At 41.8% G+C, this 19,221-nt stretch overlaps 1 protein-coding gene across 2 annotated transcripts in view; it reads right to left on the reverse strand.

Annotated features, from left to right (window-relative positions):
* Positions 1 to 1,400: 1,400 nt before the first annotated feature.
* The window catches only part of ANKS1B (ankyrin repeat and sterile alpha motif domain containing 1B), an 806,556-nt gene continuing 788,735 nt past the window's right edge, over positions 1,401 to 19,221 (reverse strand). For both annotated transcript variants that reach the window (XM_069629362.1, XM_069629363.1), the window contains exon 9: positions 1,401 to 1,757. In XM_069629362.1, coding sequence (XP_069485463.1) covers positions 1,653 to 1,757 — 105 coding nt within the window. In that variant the 3' untranslated portion in view covers positions 1,401 to 1,652. The remainder of the gene's footprint in view (positions 1,758 to 19,221) is intronic.

Raw genomic sequence — 19,221 nt, forward strand, 5'->3', positions numbered from 1 at the left:
GCACTTGCGCGATCTGAATGACACCTGGCCTAGTAGGATCGTTGTTTGTCCTCCCATTGTTCCCCCCCCTTGCCTCGTCGTGCCTTGAAACACTTGTGTATAGGCGCGTTATAAATGCCATATCATATCATATCATATACGGCCTGATTTACAAAGCGTTTTTCAAACGAAAAAACGTTTTTGTAAATCAGGCCCATAGAGTCTCCGCAATCTAGGACTGTGATGACAGAGATTAGGAATCTGATTATTGTAGATTACGGGTACATAATCAGGGCATTGTACCCCGAATGTAACTTTAATAGCAGCAGTTTTTCAGTGTTATAAAGTCCCTACAAAAAAGTGTTCATTTAGGATGTTTATTATAGTAAAATAACATCACATTGTTAATAAAATCTTGCTGAACAATGGTACAAGAAATAAAAACTCTCTCCGCTGTCTCCTAAAGCTGTAGTTCTAGAACTATCCACCACTGATTCAGTCGCACAGGGAAGTTACATAACTAGTGGTAGGACCAGGATCCCACTACTACAACATTCCATGCCAAGGATGCACATACATTGTCCTGGTGCTTTCTTCAATCGGGCTAGGCAACACAAAAGTGTGAGATGCCACTGTCCTTGACTACTTCACCATTATTAGGCATTGCAATAACTTTATTATTTAAAAATGATCATTTACAATTTACCATATTGTATTTCATGTTCATGAATAAATGACATGCTTAATTTATTTATAGAGTAGGCTTAAAATGCAAATAGCATCTCCCTGTGCGTAAGGGTACCTTTTAAAGTTTTAATGTGAAAGCAACAAATCGCAGACTTATTAACAGGTATAAAACTAGACCCAAAAAAAAGGTGGAGAAAAACATACAAAAACTTCACACATTTAAAATATATATTGTAATAAAAACAATCCAGGTAAACAAATCAATTTTATAAAATAAATCAAAATGTAAAGAAAGAGGAGATCGTTTTAGCTGAACCAGAGTCTATAAAAGACTAACTTGCAGAAGGTTGGCCTCTGTATAGACATATTTTCCATGCAGGACTTTTCAGTTGCAAAATGTAACATCCAAAGCCAACAAAATAACTATTCAATATACCATTTTCTATGCATATCACATATTTATATTCTAGTTTTTGCTTTTCTAAAATGTACATAAATTTGATGAGAAAATGCGGGATGGCTATCTTACTAAGAAAGGGAGTTTGTTGGTGATGATACAAGAGATTGTTTTACAAAATGAAAAAATACTAAGCAGCTTTGTCAAAGTCTATTCATTTCAAACAATAGACTTATTTGTATAAAAAAAGTAAACACATGGTCAGTGCTATAAGTATTCAATGATGTAGGGATCTCAGAATTCAGTCTAAACTGTAAGAAAAAACTGTGGACGAGTAAAAGGAGCTAATATTTTTATTGTGCATTTTTATTTAACAAAAAAGTGTTTGCTGATAAATACTTCCTTCATGTATATCTCTTTGTTGTGCTAGCCCAGAAGGAACTGGAAGCATTTGCCAGTAACATCAATAGCATCTTGTAGGAAGTAACTCTAAGAATGCAGTCTTTTCATTATGATTTGAGGTTGTCATGACGTATGCAGATGTTCCACTGAGTACACCAAGGCACACCAAGGAGATGATGTCACTGTATTAGAAAATTGTGGTTTCATACTTGGTGCTAATTCCTCTTTTTGTTTCTTGCACTGGCTCTACAATCCATGGAAGGTTTGCAAGAATCTTTGGATCTGGATTCATCTGATTTCCCAAAAAAAGAGAAGAAACAAAGAACAAAGAAAAATAATTACACCACATATGGACATTGTACTGCCCACCACATTGTTAAGATGGCCAAATTAGTACAGAATGTGGAACATTCTCTAATCTTTAGATGTATATATTACTGACAGTTTAGTCATTAATTACAAACCCATTAGGCACATTTTGCAAAAAGAATAAGGAAGGCGTAGCATCAAAATGTTTCAGTCCAAATATATAACTCATCTTTTGCAATGTTTTTATCGCATATTCAAATATGTACAGCAGGTCGTTTCAAGGTAAAATAAGGATACATTGTTCATCCTTGCATATATTAACTGTGATACATCAATCCATGATTCTTACACCACCAAAGTTCTTAAGGAGCATATTAGGTGCTATCGCGAGTGTATCTCCGTAGCGCGAGTGTATCTCAGTAGCGCGAGTGTATCCCAGTAGACATTATGCCCACTTGCAGTTAACTAAGTAAGACTTTATTTAATCATGTTTGTTTGTTTGAGATGTTCTGTATTCTTGTCTTTTAAAATCTAAAAATAATGCTATAATAAAATTCAATAGTAACCACACAACTGTCTTCACTTTTCCCATTTCCTTAACATATCCCACTCATTCCCATTTACAATAAAACTCACGTCCTTTTGCTTTTTCCCCCTAACTATTCTTGCTTTTGGGCAGCATAGCATATATATAACTTCACATCCACCTTTTATTTATACGTCCCCATTGTTATAGCTCAGCATTTGATAGGATACCTTTTCAAAATTGTTATACAAATACATTTACACATTTAACTGTATCCTTTGTTCCAATTAGTGTCCTGCCATGCTCATTTGAGTTTCAGCAATCAAATTGTGTAATTAACCAACTCTTTTAAGAACATTGATAAACATATACACCTGTTTTTAGAAAGAAAGATCCTTTTATTTTTCATTCTGCCCCTTAGCTTTATGAACATGTTCCGTTTCTCCTTGGCAGTATGTTTATCTTTTCACATCTTATCTTTGTATGCCTATTTAGAGGTAAAGTCATTTCTCTGCATCGTTTTGTAGAACATGCCGGGAGAGTAAGGTTTTGCTGGATGGTGTCATCCTGGATAAAACAATTCCAAAATTAAGCTACTGTTTTTTGCCCACTGTGCCTCTCATTATACATTATGTGTCTGGGGCAGTGCATACGGAGATTTAGCCCTCTGGTCGAACCTTGCATGTCAATTACGGATAAAAAAAATGAATCTCTACTCTATTGCCAGGCATCAACAAGGTCATGAACGCAAGGTCATGAACTCCTTAGTCTCCACAAAATGCCATTGCAGTTCCTCTCCTGAAGAAACTGATGATAGGTCACAAAATAGCATCCAATTACCATGCAATCTTCTCTCTGCCTTTGAATTACTTGCCAACTACAGGAGTTTGTCGAAGCCAATGGTAAACTTCATGCCTGCCAATTAGGGTTTAAGGTCACCAGATTGTGTGAGTAGGCACGTCATGCAGGTTATGCAGGACACACATTGTACACATCGCAAAGATTGACAGGCCAATGGGTTTTATGGTCAGGCGAATAAGAATATTAATGCAACTGGAGAGTTTGGATCTAGCTCAAGACTTGGTCTTTTTACTTTGAGAGAAACTGTCATTGGAGGACAACAGAATTTAACTTTTATTATAAAGACTGCTTTAGTGGCAACCAGAGCTCGAGGACTGATCTGAGCAAAGATGTAAGAGTGCAAGAGACTAACATCCAAAATGACTAGATTACTAAGAATTACATGTTACCAAGGGCTATATAAACCACACCATATTTCAAGCCAAAATGCTGCAGAATCATCCGAGTTTAGATGGCTGCAACTTCTTCAGTTTTGGGGATTGCAAAGAATTAGAGATGGAGACCCAGAATTTGAGGGTTAGTAGCGACAAAAATATATTAAACTATTTCGACAGATAATCCTTGTGAAGCACATCAAGAAAAAAGGGTGAGCTGGAACTCAAAAGGTCCAAGAGTGCACTGTAAATGTTCAAGTGGCCAAGAAAACATTTTAAGCAGCAAAGAAACTGTTGAGGGAGAAAAAGATACAGCATGCATTGCTGTACCCTACGAAACACAGGATTGTAAATCAAGAGAAATCAATTTTTTTACCACACCGGCAGACATGATGAAATTCAGAGGGAGGAATATTTTATCAAAGCACACTGTATGAGGGAACGCAAGGGGGAGAGGTCATATCCACAACAAAACAACCCCAACTTGGATAGGGAAGCTAACGGACAAGTTCCGAGTTCTGAAAGTGAATTTGTCAGCTTGCAAAGTACTAGTGCAAGGGTAAAACAAAAACAAAATCAATAGATTTCCTCCTACAAATCCAGAAATTGCAGTGGTTACTTAAGTGAGAGCAACACTCGATGTTGTATACCCTCTCATGTGTGTTAACTCATTTAAAATGTTTGTTATAATATGTTATTTTTTTTTCTTTCCTTTTCATTACTCTGCAATCTCACTGACACGTTTCGGTTGTTTAGTGTGGTTGGGAGGGAGGAACTTATGCAGGGCATAGCTTGGTTGAAATGTGATGCAGCCACAAGCTGCAGCACATACAATTGTAACTGAGCTAGATTTACTAGCTGAAATGGGGTTCACATTACATTGAATACACTTCAGAATCAGACAGCTAGTGTTGGTCTATTATGGTGAAGCAAGTTGAGCTTAAAAAGCTTTCTGCAATTTCATGGGTTTCAACCTGCACACTAAGACACCAATATGTGCATCTTTTCAGCGTCATGGGGCACACCTGTTGATGCTCCAGGAGACGAACTTGCTTATGCAAGGACATAACGGCATTGAGGTGATATTGGTAATTATTCTTCATACTGCTGTCAAGTCATAACATTAGTACATACATGCATCGAATTTAGGGCCAGTTAGAAGATAAGAGATGACACAGGAAGGTGAGCAAAACTGGCCGGGAATTCTGGTAATTTTGTGCTGACATTGGTCAAGGTATGCACTCCCTAATTACTGCAACACATTTGCAGGCTCTCATTTATAAGTTTCCGGGACCTGTGCACAATCTATACAAGCTTGGACTTGCAAACACCACAATCTTTGGCAAGAATACACATCAGTTGATGGAGTTTCATCCGCTGGTTGATGTGTGGAGTGTTGTGCAAGGAGAAACAAGGGCATTCTCTTTTTACTCCACCATTCATGTCTCTGTGTTGAAAATCAACTATAGTTTTGCCTTGTTGACTTAGGAAGGATACCTAAAAGTACCATATTGCCAAGAATGCTATCTGATCACAGTCAAATTGGGTTAAATCTACATTTACAGATAATTCCATTGCAGAGGCCACAGTGTAAAGATGAGCTCGAGGTGCTTCCTGATCTAGCCTTCGGGGTGAAATTGTAAACAACGAATGTCGCTTTTTGGAAGATAACAAGAATTCAGTAGATATTTTTTAACTGGGTGGGAAATCTTTAAGGTATATATTCTGGTATTAGGTCAAAAGACCTTTTTTTAAAAGAGCAAAACCGAAAAAGATTGATTACGAAAGACAGCTCTTTGACCGCACAGAGCAGTCTTTCTAAATCGAACTGTTAGCCCATGTGCCCCACACGAGTGCGCATAGGGACTGAAAGACACAGCGAGACCGAGAGGGTGAGCTGAGGGAGTCAGAGGTAAGTGTCTGAGTGTGTGTGTGTCTATGTGCATGTGACAAAACGTGTGTGTATTCCTCGCATGAATATATCTAAAGAGGTGGGATATTGAAAACCATTAGGAGCCATCTAGAAAAAGGTAAAAGTGTTAGAAATGGAATGTGACAAAACACATGATATAACAACACTCTATAAGATTGGGGGCGAAGGGTGAATAGTTTCAGGATGCAACTTTCTCAATGTGCAACTACTAGCAAGCAAATACAAGGAAGGTGAATGTGTTGTCTGGGCTTTATCCTAGCTTCTCCATGAAAGACACACCATATCTAATACAGGCCAAAGAGAGGTTTTTGAAATTCTACCAGAAGATTTAGAGATCTAGACTAATTATGGCAAAGCTTGAAGGAGGCCTTGGGGATATTGAATTGGGCAAGAGGGAGGCACTCTCAACTGAACTGATGCTTTAGGAAGTTAAAAAGGCAATTGCCGATCTTGCAACATGTACAGTGCTGGGTCGAAAGGCATTTACTGCAAAGTTTTAAAAATAATTCTGTATGGAATATTATGACAAGACGTAAGAGCCAAGGAAGGAGTGAGAAAGATAAGAAAAAGAGTAGTTACTCTTGCGGATTGGTACATGGGGATGCCAAGATTTAAAATGAGAGAGGAGCCTCCACTAGTAGTGGGAAGGGGGGTGTACAAACGGGCACCAGAACAGACAGAGTATAGACACGGGTTGCTTACGATAGAGAAAAGCAATAGAACGTAGTAAACAAGATGAGGAGGAAAAATAGAAAGTAGTTGCTACGATGAGCGGACAACAGCTGACAGCTGGGACTTTGCCAAGACTTTGCTGAGGCTTTGCCATGGAAGGGGTGATTTCAGTTTCAACGGGTGGTGGGAGGTGTGCAAAGACAGGAGAAGGTGAGCAGGGAGGGGACCGCTGAAGTCTGCAGTTCGAAGAACATCCAAGGTGCCCGATGGCGCATGGTTCCTACTCAACGTGGCACAGCACAGCAGATGGAAAGGCTGCCAGATGCTACAGTCTCACCTTCCAGGAGCGAGACACTGACAGGATGCCTGTGCATCCACAACAGGCACCACAGGTAGGTGAAGGAACAGCCAAGCAGCTGACAGCTGGGACATTAACCAGACTGAAGAAATATCTTACACAACTAGTTGTGGATCCGATGCAATAGCCACGCTGGATGAGAAAAAGCATTCAAATTTGATTGAATGGCCTCTTTGATGAATATTTTCTAGGCCTACTTACATTACAATGTCGGCAAATGGAGTGATTCCTAAAAACTACTGAAAGGCACACGGTGGGATGCCCTTTATTATTTTTGTTATTTGCTCTCGCTCTTGAGTTGCTGGGCATGCCAAATTGTGAGAGACATATGGCTCAGGGTGTTCAGTTCTAACTCATAATATAGTAATATTCCTCTATATGGCAGACATGTTTCTGCATGTTAAATACCTTAAGAACAACATCTAAGCTCTGGTCGAGGAAGACCAGGTGTTTGGCCAATACACTGGGTTCTGCATAAACAATTAAAAAAATAATTGATTCTGCTTACAACTAGCACCAACTGGAACAATCCAGACATATCGATTAAATGGTCTGCAAATTCAATTACTTATCTAAGGGTGACGGCCAATAGATTCAGACAAAGGCTGTGGGACCTTAAATACGGCAAAACTGTAGCTGAAATAAATAGAAAACAGGCTACTGAAGTGAGAAATATTTCATATATGGATGATGGGGCATATTCCACTGCTGAAAATGGCGTTGGCCTCCAAACTACCTTATCTGTCCGCTAACATCCAAATTACAATAGCACAAAAAGTGCTTTCTATTCTCATGTCTGGTCTACTAAACTTTACAGGGGAGCGTCAGGTAAACACCCATGTGTAAACTGGACTGCTCTGCCCCAGACATATGAATAGGTGGGCCTTGTGGTCCCTGACCCAGAATTATACTATTTAGCAGCTCAAGTACAGTGTGCAAAATAGTGGTAATCAACTTTCAAATCACCCACATGTGTGCCTTAAGAGAACAGCAGAACATCCTGTAACTACAGGACAGGAGGATTTTAACATGGTAGAGATAACTGTCTAGAATGCCTTGAAGATCAGTAGGCTAGCCAGTCTGCTTTCACTTTCAATCCACTTTTCTTATTAGACATATCCTAGGACCCGTAATTGCTTTTGATAAGGGCCCCATCAAATGCCTTGACATGATAGGGGTAAGAAAGTTGACATACCGCTTTGAAGAGGGTTTATTTCTCTCCCTGGAGCAATCGAAGGCACTAGGAAATTGTGGGACACTGAAAATACTTCTGAACTTCAGTTGTAGGGCGACAACAGAAGTAAAGAATTACTGGCAACCTTCCCTAACACCTCATCTTATACCAGAGTCTTACTGTTCGAACTAATCTTTGTGGTTATTGGGAGTAAAGCAAGCTCGAATTCTGCCCAGATCTATTTAATCGTGTGGGAACAGCACAATCCCAGTACTAGTAATAATCGCCATGTTTTACCTTCCAATGTATTCATCCATTCTTCTTAAAGGAAGAACCGGACTTCAATTCCATATAAACTCATTGGGTGACTTTTTGTTTATATAAATTGATTAAAGGTAACAAAACCCCCACGTTGTTCATGGAATCTCTTTAATATAGCTACATCCACTGCAATTTTATTATTTATTTTACAATTAATGCTACCCTTTTTCTTGAGGCACCTAATGTACATACCTAGATATCAAAACTCGGTCACTACTTCAATTTGAGTCATTGCGAGCTTCCGGGTAAAAGTTCCTTCGTATTTTTTAGATGTAAAATATGTGTTTTTTATTTTTATTTCATTCTTTCTAAAAAGAAGTATCTCTTAAGCAGTCTATATTGCTTGCAAGCTCGGCCAGAAATCCACTTTAGTGCCATTAAAGAGGTCTACCGAATCCCATGTTCAGAGTCCAACTTCAGTGGGAAATTACCCACCACTACCAATACCTTCCCTACATCAACCATACGCATGCTGAACAAGAAGGGGGCTAAAATACATCCTGTTCGAGGCCACATGCAGTTATCTTGTGTGAAAAATTAGTTTAATTTCCAATCTTTTGTGCACTGTGGTGACCTTGTGCAGCAGCATTATCACTTTCTAGAGTCCTTCTGCTAACCCCCAATGTCTTATTCACACTGTACCTTGATCTACCTGGCCAAATGCTGCTGAGTAGTCGAGGAAGGCTAGGAGGCAGATTTCCACCTTTCAGTGCCTGCATTATTACAGTATGTACCACCAAATCACTGCTTATTATAGACATTCCTGGCTGAAAACCAGTTTGGAATTTAGGCAATATTACCTTCTCCCGAGTCTGCTCTCTCAATCTCGGTTATAAACCAAATGCAACGTTTTTGTTCAAAGTATCAAGGATGGCTGTTAACCTGTAATTATGAGAACTGCACCAATGTGCTTTCGAATAGTGATTATTTCAATGTTTCAGGAATCGTAGAGGAGTGGGCTATGTTATTGAATAGACAAGTCAAGTGAGAGGTTTTCCCATTCTGATTCTTTACAACGAAATCAACAAAGTCCTCTGAGCCTGGTGTTATTGAATTGTTTTAATATTTTGTATTGCTTCAAGCACTTCCCGCTCAAAAATGTTCCCACCCACTTATGCGATAACTTCAGATCATAGGCAAGCTGAGCGGAGCGAAAATAGAAGTTTAGTTTTCCCTCCAGGCCTACTCTCCAATAGGGGTGATCTGAGCAATCACAGAGTGCTTTGATGGATTGTTAAAGTAGGACCAATATTGTTTTCACATTTCCTGTGCCTAGAATACAAAGCATATCTTACCATTGCTTAAAAGATCTAGACTTTCTATACCCCTTCCTCCAGTTTCTATAATCTTGTTTAATGTTCTCTTCTATCCATATTTGTGTCCTTCTCTTACTCTATCAGTTTCACCAGCAGTCTTAATTGCTTGTTAACCTTCCTTTCTTCTTCTACAATCCTTTATCATACTTTGCATGTAATAAACCACAAGAGGGCATTAGGCAATGACCAAATGAAAGTGCCACTCTGTGTGCGCCAGGAACCATGAGCAGAAACCCAGTAGGATCAAGTAACTCTACACCATGTGTGCCAATTATCTCAGTTTCCACAGCCCAATCCTTTGCTATACATTTATTCTCTTAATGTTTTAATTGGACCCCTTTTTCTGACACCTTTAACTTGCAGTTTTCTCTCTGTGGTGCAAAAGAGGTTTCCTTAAGATTTGAGGTTCGGGTGAGTGTAAGAGATGAGTGATCACTCGCCTGTTTTTAAATTATCCCTAGTTCAGTAGCTTTGTGATAATGCCACTTTGGTTAATTAATCGTCAAAAAAGTCCTGTCCAGACTCTAGTGTAGTCCCATGGCACATCACCCAGTAAACACCCATTGAGCAAAACAAGGCCCCAATAATCCACTATTTCGGTCCAGGTTCTTCTATATTTGTTTATATCTTTTTGCTGTCACAATTCGCTCCCTCTGCTCTCATTCTTGTCACTCAGGGGTGTGCTTTGGGGTCTGTTTGGACTTTTGTTCTAAACTTTGCCACATCACTGTGTTGATTTGGTTGCTCTAAAACCAAATTTTACATTTCACTTCCCTTCTGGATCCAGTTGGGGTTTTTGGTAACAAGTATGCTTTTAATTCATGCCTTCCAAAATGTCTTGCTCACTCACCACCCTAGCAGGAGAAGATAGAGTGGAGGTTAAGGAACCGCTATGGCAGGCAGCTGCTAGCAACAATCACACCTGAGGCATGTGATCAAAAGCCACAGTTCACTTCAGTCCAGCGCTGGTCATCGCTGCAGTTTGCCCGTTTGTTGCCAGTCCCTTGTTCCTGGTTTTTATTTGTATTTTTAAGTTCCTAGCTCCTTGTTTCTTATTCCTGTCCCACTGGATTTCAAATATTGTGTGCTTATTAGCATGTTCTGCTTCCTGGATTTTCTTTCTAGCACCCTCTCTTTTGCACTCATCACTTTCCAGTGCTCCAGTGCGTTACTGTGTAGACCACTTTGTCCGTGTTCTATAGTTTCTTGGCTTTGCTGTTTTCTGCAGTTTAAACCTGATCCTATTTTACACCCCTTGTTCCAGTTTTTGATCCCTATTCCTTTCATTCACTGAGTGGGGAGACAGTTGCTGGAGTCGTGGGGAACTGAACGGTATCAACTTAAGCTACTATGCCTGTTACTCCCACTGTTGCTGGACATTTAACATTGAAGCCTTCAGCTTCAATGACCAGACCCAATGGGCTGCTAACAAACCATTCCTCCAAAAAAGATATATCATACTGGTCATCCTGTAAAGGTATCTTTTTTTCCCAGTCGGGTATTAAACATTTTACATTATTAAGTCAAGAAATCCCTGATGTATTATTCTGGTAGCCAGGAAATAATGATACTCTTTAGTTTATTTAATTCTAGTTACCGTTAATCAACTTTAAATCCCCATGATCGGGTCCCCCCTTGGGCCTTCCCTTCTGACCGTTTACTGCTGGCTACAATAATATAGTAAACCTATTTATTGAGGGGGGAATCTATTAGTATATCTTGGCCACTTGTGAAGCCCAACAACCCCCCCATGAAATGACTATACCCTCTGCTGTTACACGACAGGTTTTTTTGAGGAGCAGACAGCGCAAAATGGTCACTACCAAGGTTGTAATTGGAGGATGATGGACAAAGTCTTTTGGGGTTTTACTGCATCCATTTGTACAATTCGAGTCACCTTGGGATCGTCGACCCTGACTTTTGTCGTTCCTACATCCACAGGCCTAAACTTTCTAATACAGTTATTATCCATGATTGGGCTCCTCTCTTGACATTTACTAGGCTGCCTAATTTCTTTCATTCTCCCTGTGCATTGATTTGATCTTCCAGATATATGTCGTATCTCATACTTTCCAAGGGTTCTGCTGCCTAGATTACCAGTATTTTTACTGCCACAGATCTAAAGTAGGAGTGCAACACTGAAATCTCTATAAAATCAACCTGTAACATGTCATGCATAGTAATAACTCTTAAAGAAGGTATTCCATGAAAGATATTCCTGTCCAGTATAATTTCTGTTTATTTTGCTTTACAGAGCACACTTAATGAACCAACTGTAAGTGTTTCCTGTCGCGTTGGGCCAGAGTATAGTTCTATTTATCATATCATTGTCATACGAGTCTAAATGTCCACATTCACTCACATCCTGTGACTAGTGTAAAGAGTTACAATGCCTTTCCGGGCAACCTGAGTGGCACTGTTCTTCCTCATTAGTCGACAATCGAGTCTTGTGTTTCCTATGCCCTTCTAAAACTGGCCCACCAGCCGTTCTTGGAAACTTCAAGTGAATCTCTTGGTTAGTTTTGGACTTGGGATTCCTCCTTTTCTTTTGCTTCAAAATCTTCTGAGAGGAGGAAGTAATGCTTTCAACATCATCAGTCCCATTTTGTTTATCAAGAAAAGTTATACGGTCAGACTTCTTCAGATTTCTTCATCTCATTTACCAACACGGACAGCTTTTTGGCATTTCTATTAAATAATGATTCTTTGGCCCTCTGATGTGGGCCTTTTGTAAGCTGTTACTACCCTTTTATGCCTCTAAAGCTGCCTGCACTTCAGATTCATTATTCCCTTTCGGAAGGGAGGCCATTCTGTTGATAAGTCCTTCCTAGCTCTCCAATCAACTGGGGAAAGAGTGCGCAGACACACCTCAAGTTCCGACTCGATTTGCAGCTATGGTGAGGCATTTTGGGGGCCCATAAAACCTGACACCTCCACCGCCCCCCAAAACCACCAAGCCTCATTCTACAGGTGGAGAACTATACAGTCCCAGAATTCTCTGTTCGGGAGTTTGTATGTTATGCCAGACATTGCCCAAATAGTCACAAGCTGAGTCCACCAGAGTAGAATGCGATCATACGTCTGCGGCTATTCGGTTATATACCCAGACCATAGATTTGAGAATGAGGTGGAGGCCCTTAAAGACAATGGAGCAGGAGTAGATGCTCTATTAGGGGCACATGAGATTTTCTCATGAGGGCCAAGCGACCTATGCTACTATAATAAAACACAGGAGATTCTGCCAGATCTGGCCAGTTACACAAATGCAGTTGTATGTAGTGAATGTTTAAAAGGATGTAGATTGATATGCAATTGTAAGTGAATCAAAAGGACAAATGAGGAAAACATTCTGATTTAAAAGAACTAGGACCTCATTCACCGCACCGGCCTGGTTCAGTTACTTTTTCAGTGATATATGTGATTTTACTGTTCCTTAAAACCCGAGATGGTTTTTAAACGATCCGCAAACAACTGTGGGGAAAACATTGAGTTATCCTTTTCACCGCGTCTATTGTCTGCCTGCAATCACTTTCTATGGTGTCCGAGTGTCATCTAGTGCTGCTTACATGAATGCGTTGTGGTCTTCTCCTTTATCTCACCCCACATGCATACTGCCAACACCAGACTTACTAATTCCTGTATACGGGGTGGGGGAGGCGTCCCCCATTTCTCCCTTTCCCCCTTCTGCCCCTGCAGCCTCTCAAAGTCCCTCCTGCTTGTACTATTTGTTTACTGAACTGTAAGTAGACATGTTTTTTTTATTACAATTCCAACTTGCAAATTTTCATTTTTGTGGGCACTTTGTTATTCATACCTCGATTTAATGTTTTTTACCCTAGTTATTTTCGAAATTCGTTATTTTGACCCCTTCCATTAATCACTCTTTATTAGTTTCGACAACGTAATCACTGGTTACTCTTGTTGTCAGCACAGAGTACTGAAACATGGCAAAATGGCATTTGAGGAGAGGAGAAGGTGGACTGGATGCGTAAGAAAAGGTAGAAATGCATGGACAAGTGCAGACGTATCAGTCTTGGCTCCCTGTTACATTGCTTCACAGTGTATGGTAACATTGCTTGGACTACCTGAAGTCCTTTCACCATTTCTGTAGCGACCTACGAGTGGAGGGAGAGTAGGCAGCTTTAAAACCTGACCGAAGCGCGAAGCACCCATGTAGTGCACCGACAAGTTCAGTTGTAGCAGTCTTGGCTATGGTTCGTGTATCGGCACGTATTACCAAAGGAGTTTGCACTCCCTGTAACCTTGCTCCACAGCGTCTGGTAACACTGCTTGGACTACCTGAAGTCCTCTTACCATTTCTGCAGCGACCTATGTATGCAGGAAGAGGAGGAAGGAGGCTTTAAAACCTGACTATGGGGCAAAGTGCACTGACAAGCCCAGTCTGACGAGTCTGACAATTAACCTCACATTCGGGCCATAAAACCTTCCACTAAACATGCCACCAAGGCCCCTCTGAGTGAGCTCCGGATAATCTCCATGTATGATATGATATGGCATTTATAACGTACCTATGCACAAGTACTGAACAATATATTGGAATCCACTCGAAGTTCCCCATATATATATGGACTCACTTTCTAATATTTTGAATAGTTGGTTTGAAAAACATAACTCCAATAACATTTCAATAGGTGGTGACTTCAATTGTCTTTGTATAGAGGAGGATCGTTAGTGTAAAATTTCATGTGATAACCAAAATAAGTCACCAGCACTCATTCGAGGTAAGTTCCAGTTGCAGGTGATGAATTTTAGGGGCTTAGCCAAAATTAATATAATATCAGCGTCTATCTTGATAATCAGTCTACCTGGAGAAGAAGTCGGTTTTATTCGACTTTAGATTACATCTTAAATTCTAATATCCTCAACAATATCCACCTCAACTCCCGTGAATCATTCACCTCACAGTTCTGTGTCCTCTGTGACTCCCTCTATCTTCCGGCCGACCCACTCGGCCAGACCTACTCTGTACTCCCTCAATTTTGGCGATGTCCCTACCTCTGATACGGTCACCACCCCCTCACCTGGGCTGACCACTCTATTCTCCCGCCTGGGTCCCCTTGGCCCTCTATCCAAACCGCCCCCAGCCTCCTTCGCCGTCCTCTGACCGATGAAGCGAGTGCCAGTCGTGGCTTTTGCTTCCACCTTCATCCCCCGTCCCATCCCCGCCTCTGACTCTGTCCTTGCTACCCTGCACCTTTTCATCTCTAACACCCCTGGCCCTGTCATGAGGATCTGCCTAAAACCTGCCTCTAAGAACAAGGGGTGGTGTGACTCTGATCTAGCATCTCTGAAACGCAAGTGTAGAGTTGCTGAATGGACGTGGCAGACCTTCGGTTTACCCTCTGACAAACTGGCCTGCTGCCTGCTCTAAAGGCATTATCGTTTCTCTATCCGCTCCAAGAAGTAGGCCCACATCCAAGCCCGCATCTCTGGAGTCACTAACAACTTGCCAATCCAGCTGCAGTTTCCACCTCTCTACTTCCTTCCCAGGCTCCCTGCACCACTTTGGTCTCCCATCTCACATCAAAAACTCAGGACATCCTGTCCTCACTCTCCTCTACCCCCATTGCCACTCCCACGCCTGCTCTCCTGACTCCCATGGGTCCCCACCTTCTATCCCCTGCATCCTCCGTCCTGCCCTTAGCACCAAACAATATCTCTAATGTTGTCCACTCTATGAAGGTCTCCTCCAAACAGGTGTTCCCCTGTTCTTCCAGAACCATTAAGGACAACATCTCCTCTCTCACTCAGCTCTTGCTGACTTCTGCAACCACTACTTCTCCACTGGCTCTTTCCCTCTATCCCTCAAGCATTCACTTGTGTACCCTCTCTTAAAAAAGCTGTATGCTGACCCCTCCTGCTCAGTTAACTATCGCCCTATTTCCACTACCCACTTCCTGGGTAAACTCTTGGAGAAGCTGGTCCTCTCCAATTGACCCTCTCCAATGAACTTGTGGTTTGCCTCCTTGACCATTAATCTGGATTCAGGGCATCCAGAGGCATGGACACTGTGCTACTGAACACGAGTGAAGTCATGCTTGCAAACCTCAACTCTAACTCTCCTGCTGTTCTCATTCTCTTTCAGCTCTCCTCTGCCTTTGACATGATCAACCATTCTATCCTCATAAAACGACTCTGATACCCTCAGCATCACTGACCGGGCACTGGATTGGCTGACCTCTTTCCTCACTAATCGCCCTTCCGAGCTGCAACTGGGCCCTTTCTCCTCCACCACCACACTTTCTACCTTTGGCTTCCCCCAGGGCTCTATCCTATTGCCATGGCTCTTCAATATCTATCTCGCTCCTCTGGCTCACCTGATCCCTTCTCTCCTCATTTCCAGTGCTATGCTGATGACACTCAGCTGTCCTTCAAACTTCCCTATACTACCTCCTCTTCTTCCTCTCTCATCCCTGATCGTCTGTCTGCCATTCAGGCATGGTTCGCAGGTAATGATCTCTGTCTAAATGCCAGTAAGACTGAGTTCCTTCTCATTGGGACACCTGCATCCTTCTTTCCTCCTACCCTCTGCCACACTCTTTAGGCCCTCTACCCCCACCATCCTTTGGGGCCAAAAACCTCAGGGTCATATTCAACTCTGCTCTCTCCTTCACCCCTCACATCATGGACCTTACCAAGATGGCCCACTTCCAGCTCCACCTCCTTGGAGGCATGCTCCCTTTCCTCACCTTCCCCCAGAAGGTTCCATGTCATAATGTCCCTGCAAAAATGTCTCCTGACAAAAATGTCACTGTGTTTTGCGGAGACATTAGATTGAACATGCGGGCTCACCCCTGCAATGTTAATGTTAAAGGATATTTGCACCGCCAACTATCACCACCAGAGTGGTCCCCTGGCGCTCTGCCGGCTCTGAAAAAAGGAGGAGGGGGGTCAGTTAGTGGGAATAAGCTGGAAAAGTGCAAGAGAGCAGTTATGCGCTGTTGGTGGCCTCAACCCGGAATTCCGTTGGCTGGGCTTGGGGTGTTTTTCGGTCGGTAGTCGCTGTGTGCTGTTGTGCAAGTCTATGTGTGGATTGTTTTGTTGTTGCAGTGTAGTAAAGTTTGTGCGGGTTGTTTTGTGGTGGTGTTTGGTTAGAGTTTGAGAGGTATATGCAGAGGGGTGAAATTGTTAGTGGATTGGTTAATTGGGCAAATGCTAAACAATCACAATTCTATATAAGTGTGGCACATGCTGTCATTTTAAACTTATCTAGATGCGACGCTGGCTAGTGTTTACGATTACGTCTAGATGCGACGCTGGCTAATGTTCATGATTACGTCTAGGTGTGGCACATGCTAACATTCACAGTTCCATCTAAGTGTGGTTTGTGCTAATAAGCACAATTCCATCTGGGTCTGGCAATTGCTGACCTTCACAATCACTTCTAGATGTGACGCCGGCTAATGTTCACGATTTTGTCTGGAGGTGATGGCAGCTAATGTTCACGGTTCCGTCTAGAGGCAATGCCGGCTAATGTTCATGATTACGTCTAGAGGCGACGCCGGCTAATGTTCATGATTACGTCTGGGTGTGGCACATGCTAACATTCACCATTCCATCTAAGTGTGGCATGTGCTAATAATCGCAGTTGTATCCACGTGTGGCACATGCAGAACTTCACGATAATATCTAGATGCGACGCGGGCTAATGTACACGCTTACGTCTAGGTGTGGCACATGCTAACATTTACACTTCCCTCCAAGTGTGGCATGTGCTAATAATTATAATTCCGTCTAAGTGTGGCACATGCTGACCTTTACTATCCCATCCAGATGCAACGCCGGCCAATGTTCACGATTACGTTTAGGTGTGGTATGTTAATTATTTTCTTTTACAAGGGGAGCAGAGGACATCCCCCCAAACCTACCCCCATACACAATGTCACCAGATATAATGTTGCCAATTGCTTTTCCCGGCAACATTATGTAAGGGGACATTATGTATGGGGACATTATTACCGGATACCCCCCAAAAGCTCAATCTCTCCAGGCTGGCTGGAATACTGCAACAGCCTCTTTCTCAATATCCCTCTTTCCTCCCTACGCTCCCTCCAGCTAATCCAGAATAGGGCTGCAAGGCTTATCCTTGGCCTCATGCCCAGGAACTTTATCTCTACAGCCCTAAACTCTCTCCACTTGCTCCCTGTGGCTGCAAGGATCAAATTCAAGACCCTCTGCATCATTCACAAGGCTTTCTGGGGCCTGGGGCCCTGCTATCTCCAACTTTCCCTCCCTAAATACTCCCCTGCTAGAGCCCTCTGCTCCTCTAACTCTTTGATTGTCAAACACTATTCTAAGCAGAGAGTGGGGGGGCAGGTATCTCTCTGATTAAAAAAATTTGAACCGGTCTAGGAGTTTTTACAAGGAAACACTGTGTTAATAATGCGATTTAATCAAATTAAACAGAATCTCACATATATTCAGATAGTTAACCAGCGTATGAGCACCTGTGGGCCAGCCCTTTCTTCTTTTTATGATGGCAGCAACCTATGTCCAAATTCTCTTATTGTAAATATTAATAACTGTATGATTGAGTGCCCTGTCATATGAAAATCTCCCTTGCTTCATGGCTTTACAATTAAAACACATGCCTTTGATGCCGAGGTTCATAAGAGGAAAGAAGAAAAGGACAGACAACTTAGGTATGTGATAGAAAAGAAACAGAGCAACGTGCAAAACTAATAAAATAACATTTTAAGAACTGGCTTAAAGCCCAGAAATATCTTCTACATGGAGAGGAACAAGTTACCCCGTTTGGGGAAGCTTCTTGGCGCAAATATTTTGTAGAATTATATGCACCAGGTAATTCGCCTAAAGATAGAAAGTTGGTTAAATGTACAAGTTATGAAGGCTTAAAATATTCAGTGGAGGATATTATCTCAATAATTAAGATCGAAGTCCTCCAGAGCACCGGATCGTGATGGTATCCCTATCATCATCTTGAAAGGTGACCTTATGACATTGAGCCGGATTTTAAAAAGATCCATTTGATGCAATTGTCTCCCATGATTTATTACCTCGATCACTGACATTTGTTGCATCTCATTCCTCTGTGTAAAAAGGGAGACACGCTCCATCCAGAGAATTACCGGTTTATTGCATTGCTAGATGCTTCCAGCAAAATCTTCTCTGCCATTATTTTAGGGGATTAAACCAATCAGTTCTGGACAAGGCTCAGTCAGGGTTCAGAAAGAAGTTGCGTACTTCCTTCAATGGCCTCATTCTAGCATTTTTGCAAAATGAAGTTTATAGATTGGTCCATCCCATCTTTTTAGTATTTGTTGACCTAATCTCAGCCTTTGACCGAGTTAGTAGGGAACACCTTTGGGGCAAATTAGTAAAATGGGCGTGTCCTCCTCACTTAATTGCTCGTCTTAGAGACCTACACATGAACTCACAGGTGCAAGTGCGAATCAGTGCAGACAGTGCGTTGTCTAGCCCTATCCCCACATACAGGGGGCTACCACAAGGTTGTGTATTGACTCCGGCCCTGTTCAACATCTACACTGGCAATCTTATTTCCGTCTTCTTGCACTCAAATGCATTTACGCCCCGTTTAGCAAGTTTTCATTTTCAGTATTTGGCATATGCAGATGATCTGGTAATCATGGATCAATCCCCAATAGGCTTACAGCACAGTTTCAGTGACTTGGAAGTTTACATGAAACTGATCAGATTAGATATAAATACAACTAAATAAAAGATCATGCTCATGCAAAAGCGCAAGAAACAATTAATGGTCTGTATCACGTCATAGACTTAGGGGCTCGCAGAGGGAGATGGAGTTGGCTGCGCTGGATGCAGTCAAAGCATTTGATTTGCTTGAATGGTCGTGGCTATTCAAAGTGCGAGATTCTGAGATGGCTGAGATTATTGTACAATAGCCCGACG

Source organism: Ambystoma mexicanum, chromosome 12, assembly GCF_040938575.1.
Source record: "Ambystoma mexicanum isolate Mex_15411 chromosome 12, UKY_AmexF1_1, whole genome shotgun sequence".
Classification (NCBI taxonomy): domain Eukaryota; kingdom Metazoa; phylum Chordata; class Amphibia; order Caudata; family Ambystomatidae; genus Ambystoma; species Ambystoma mexicanum.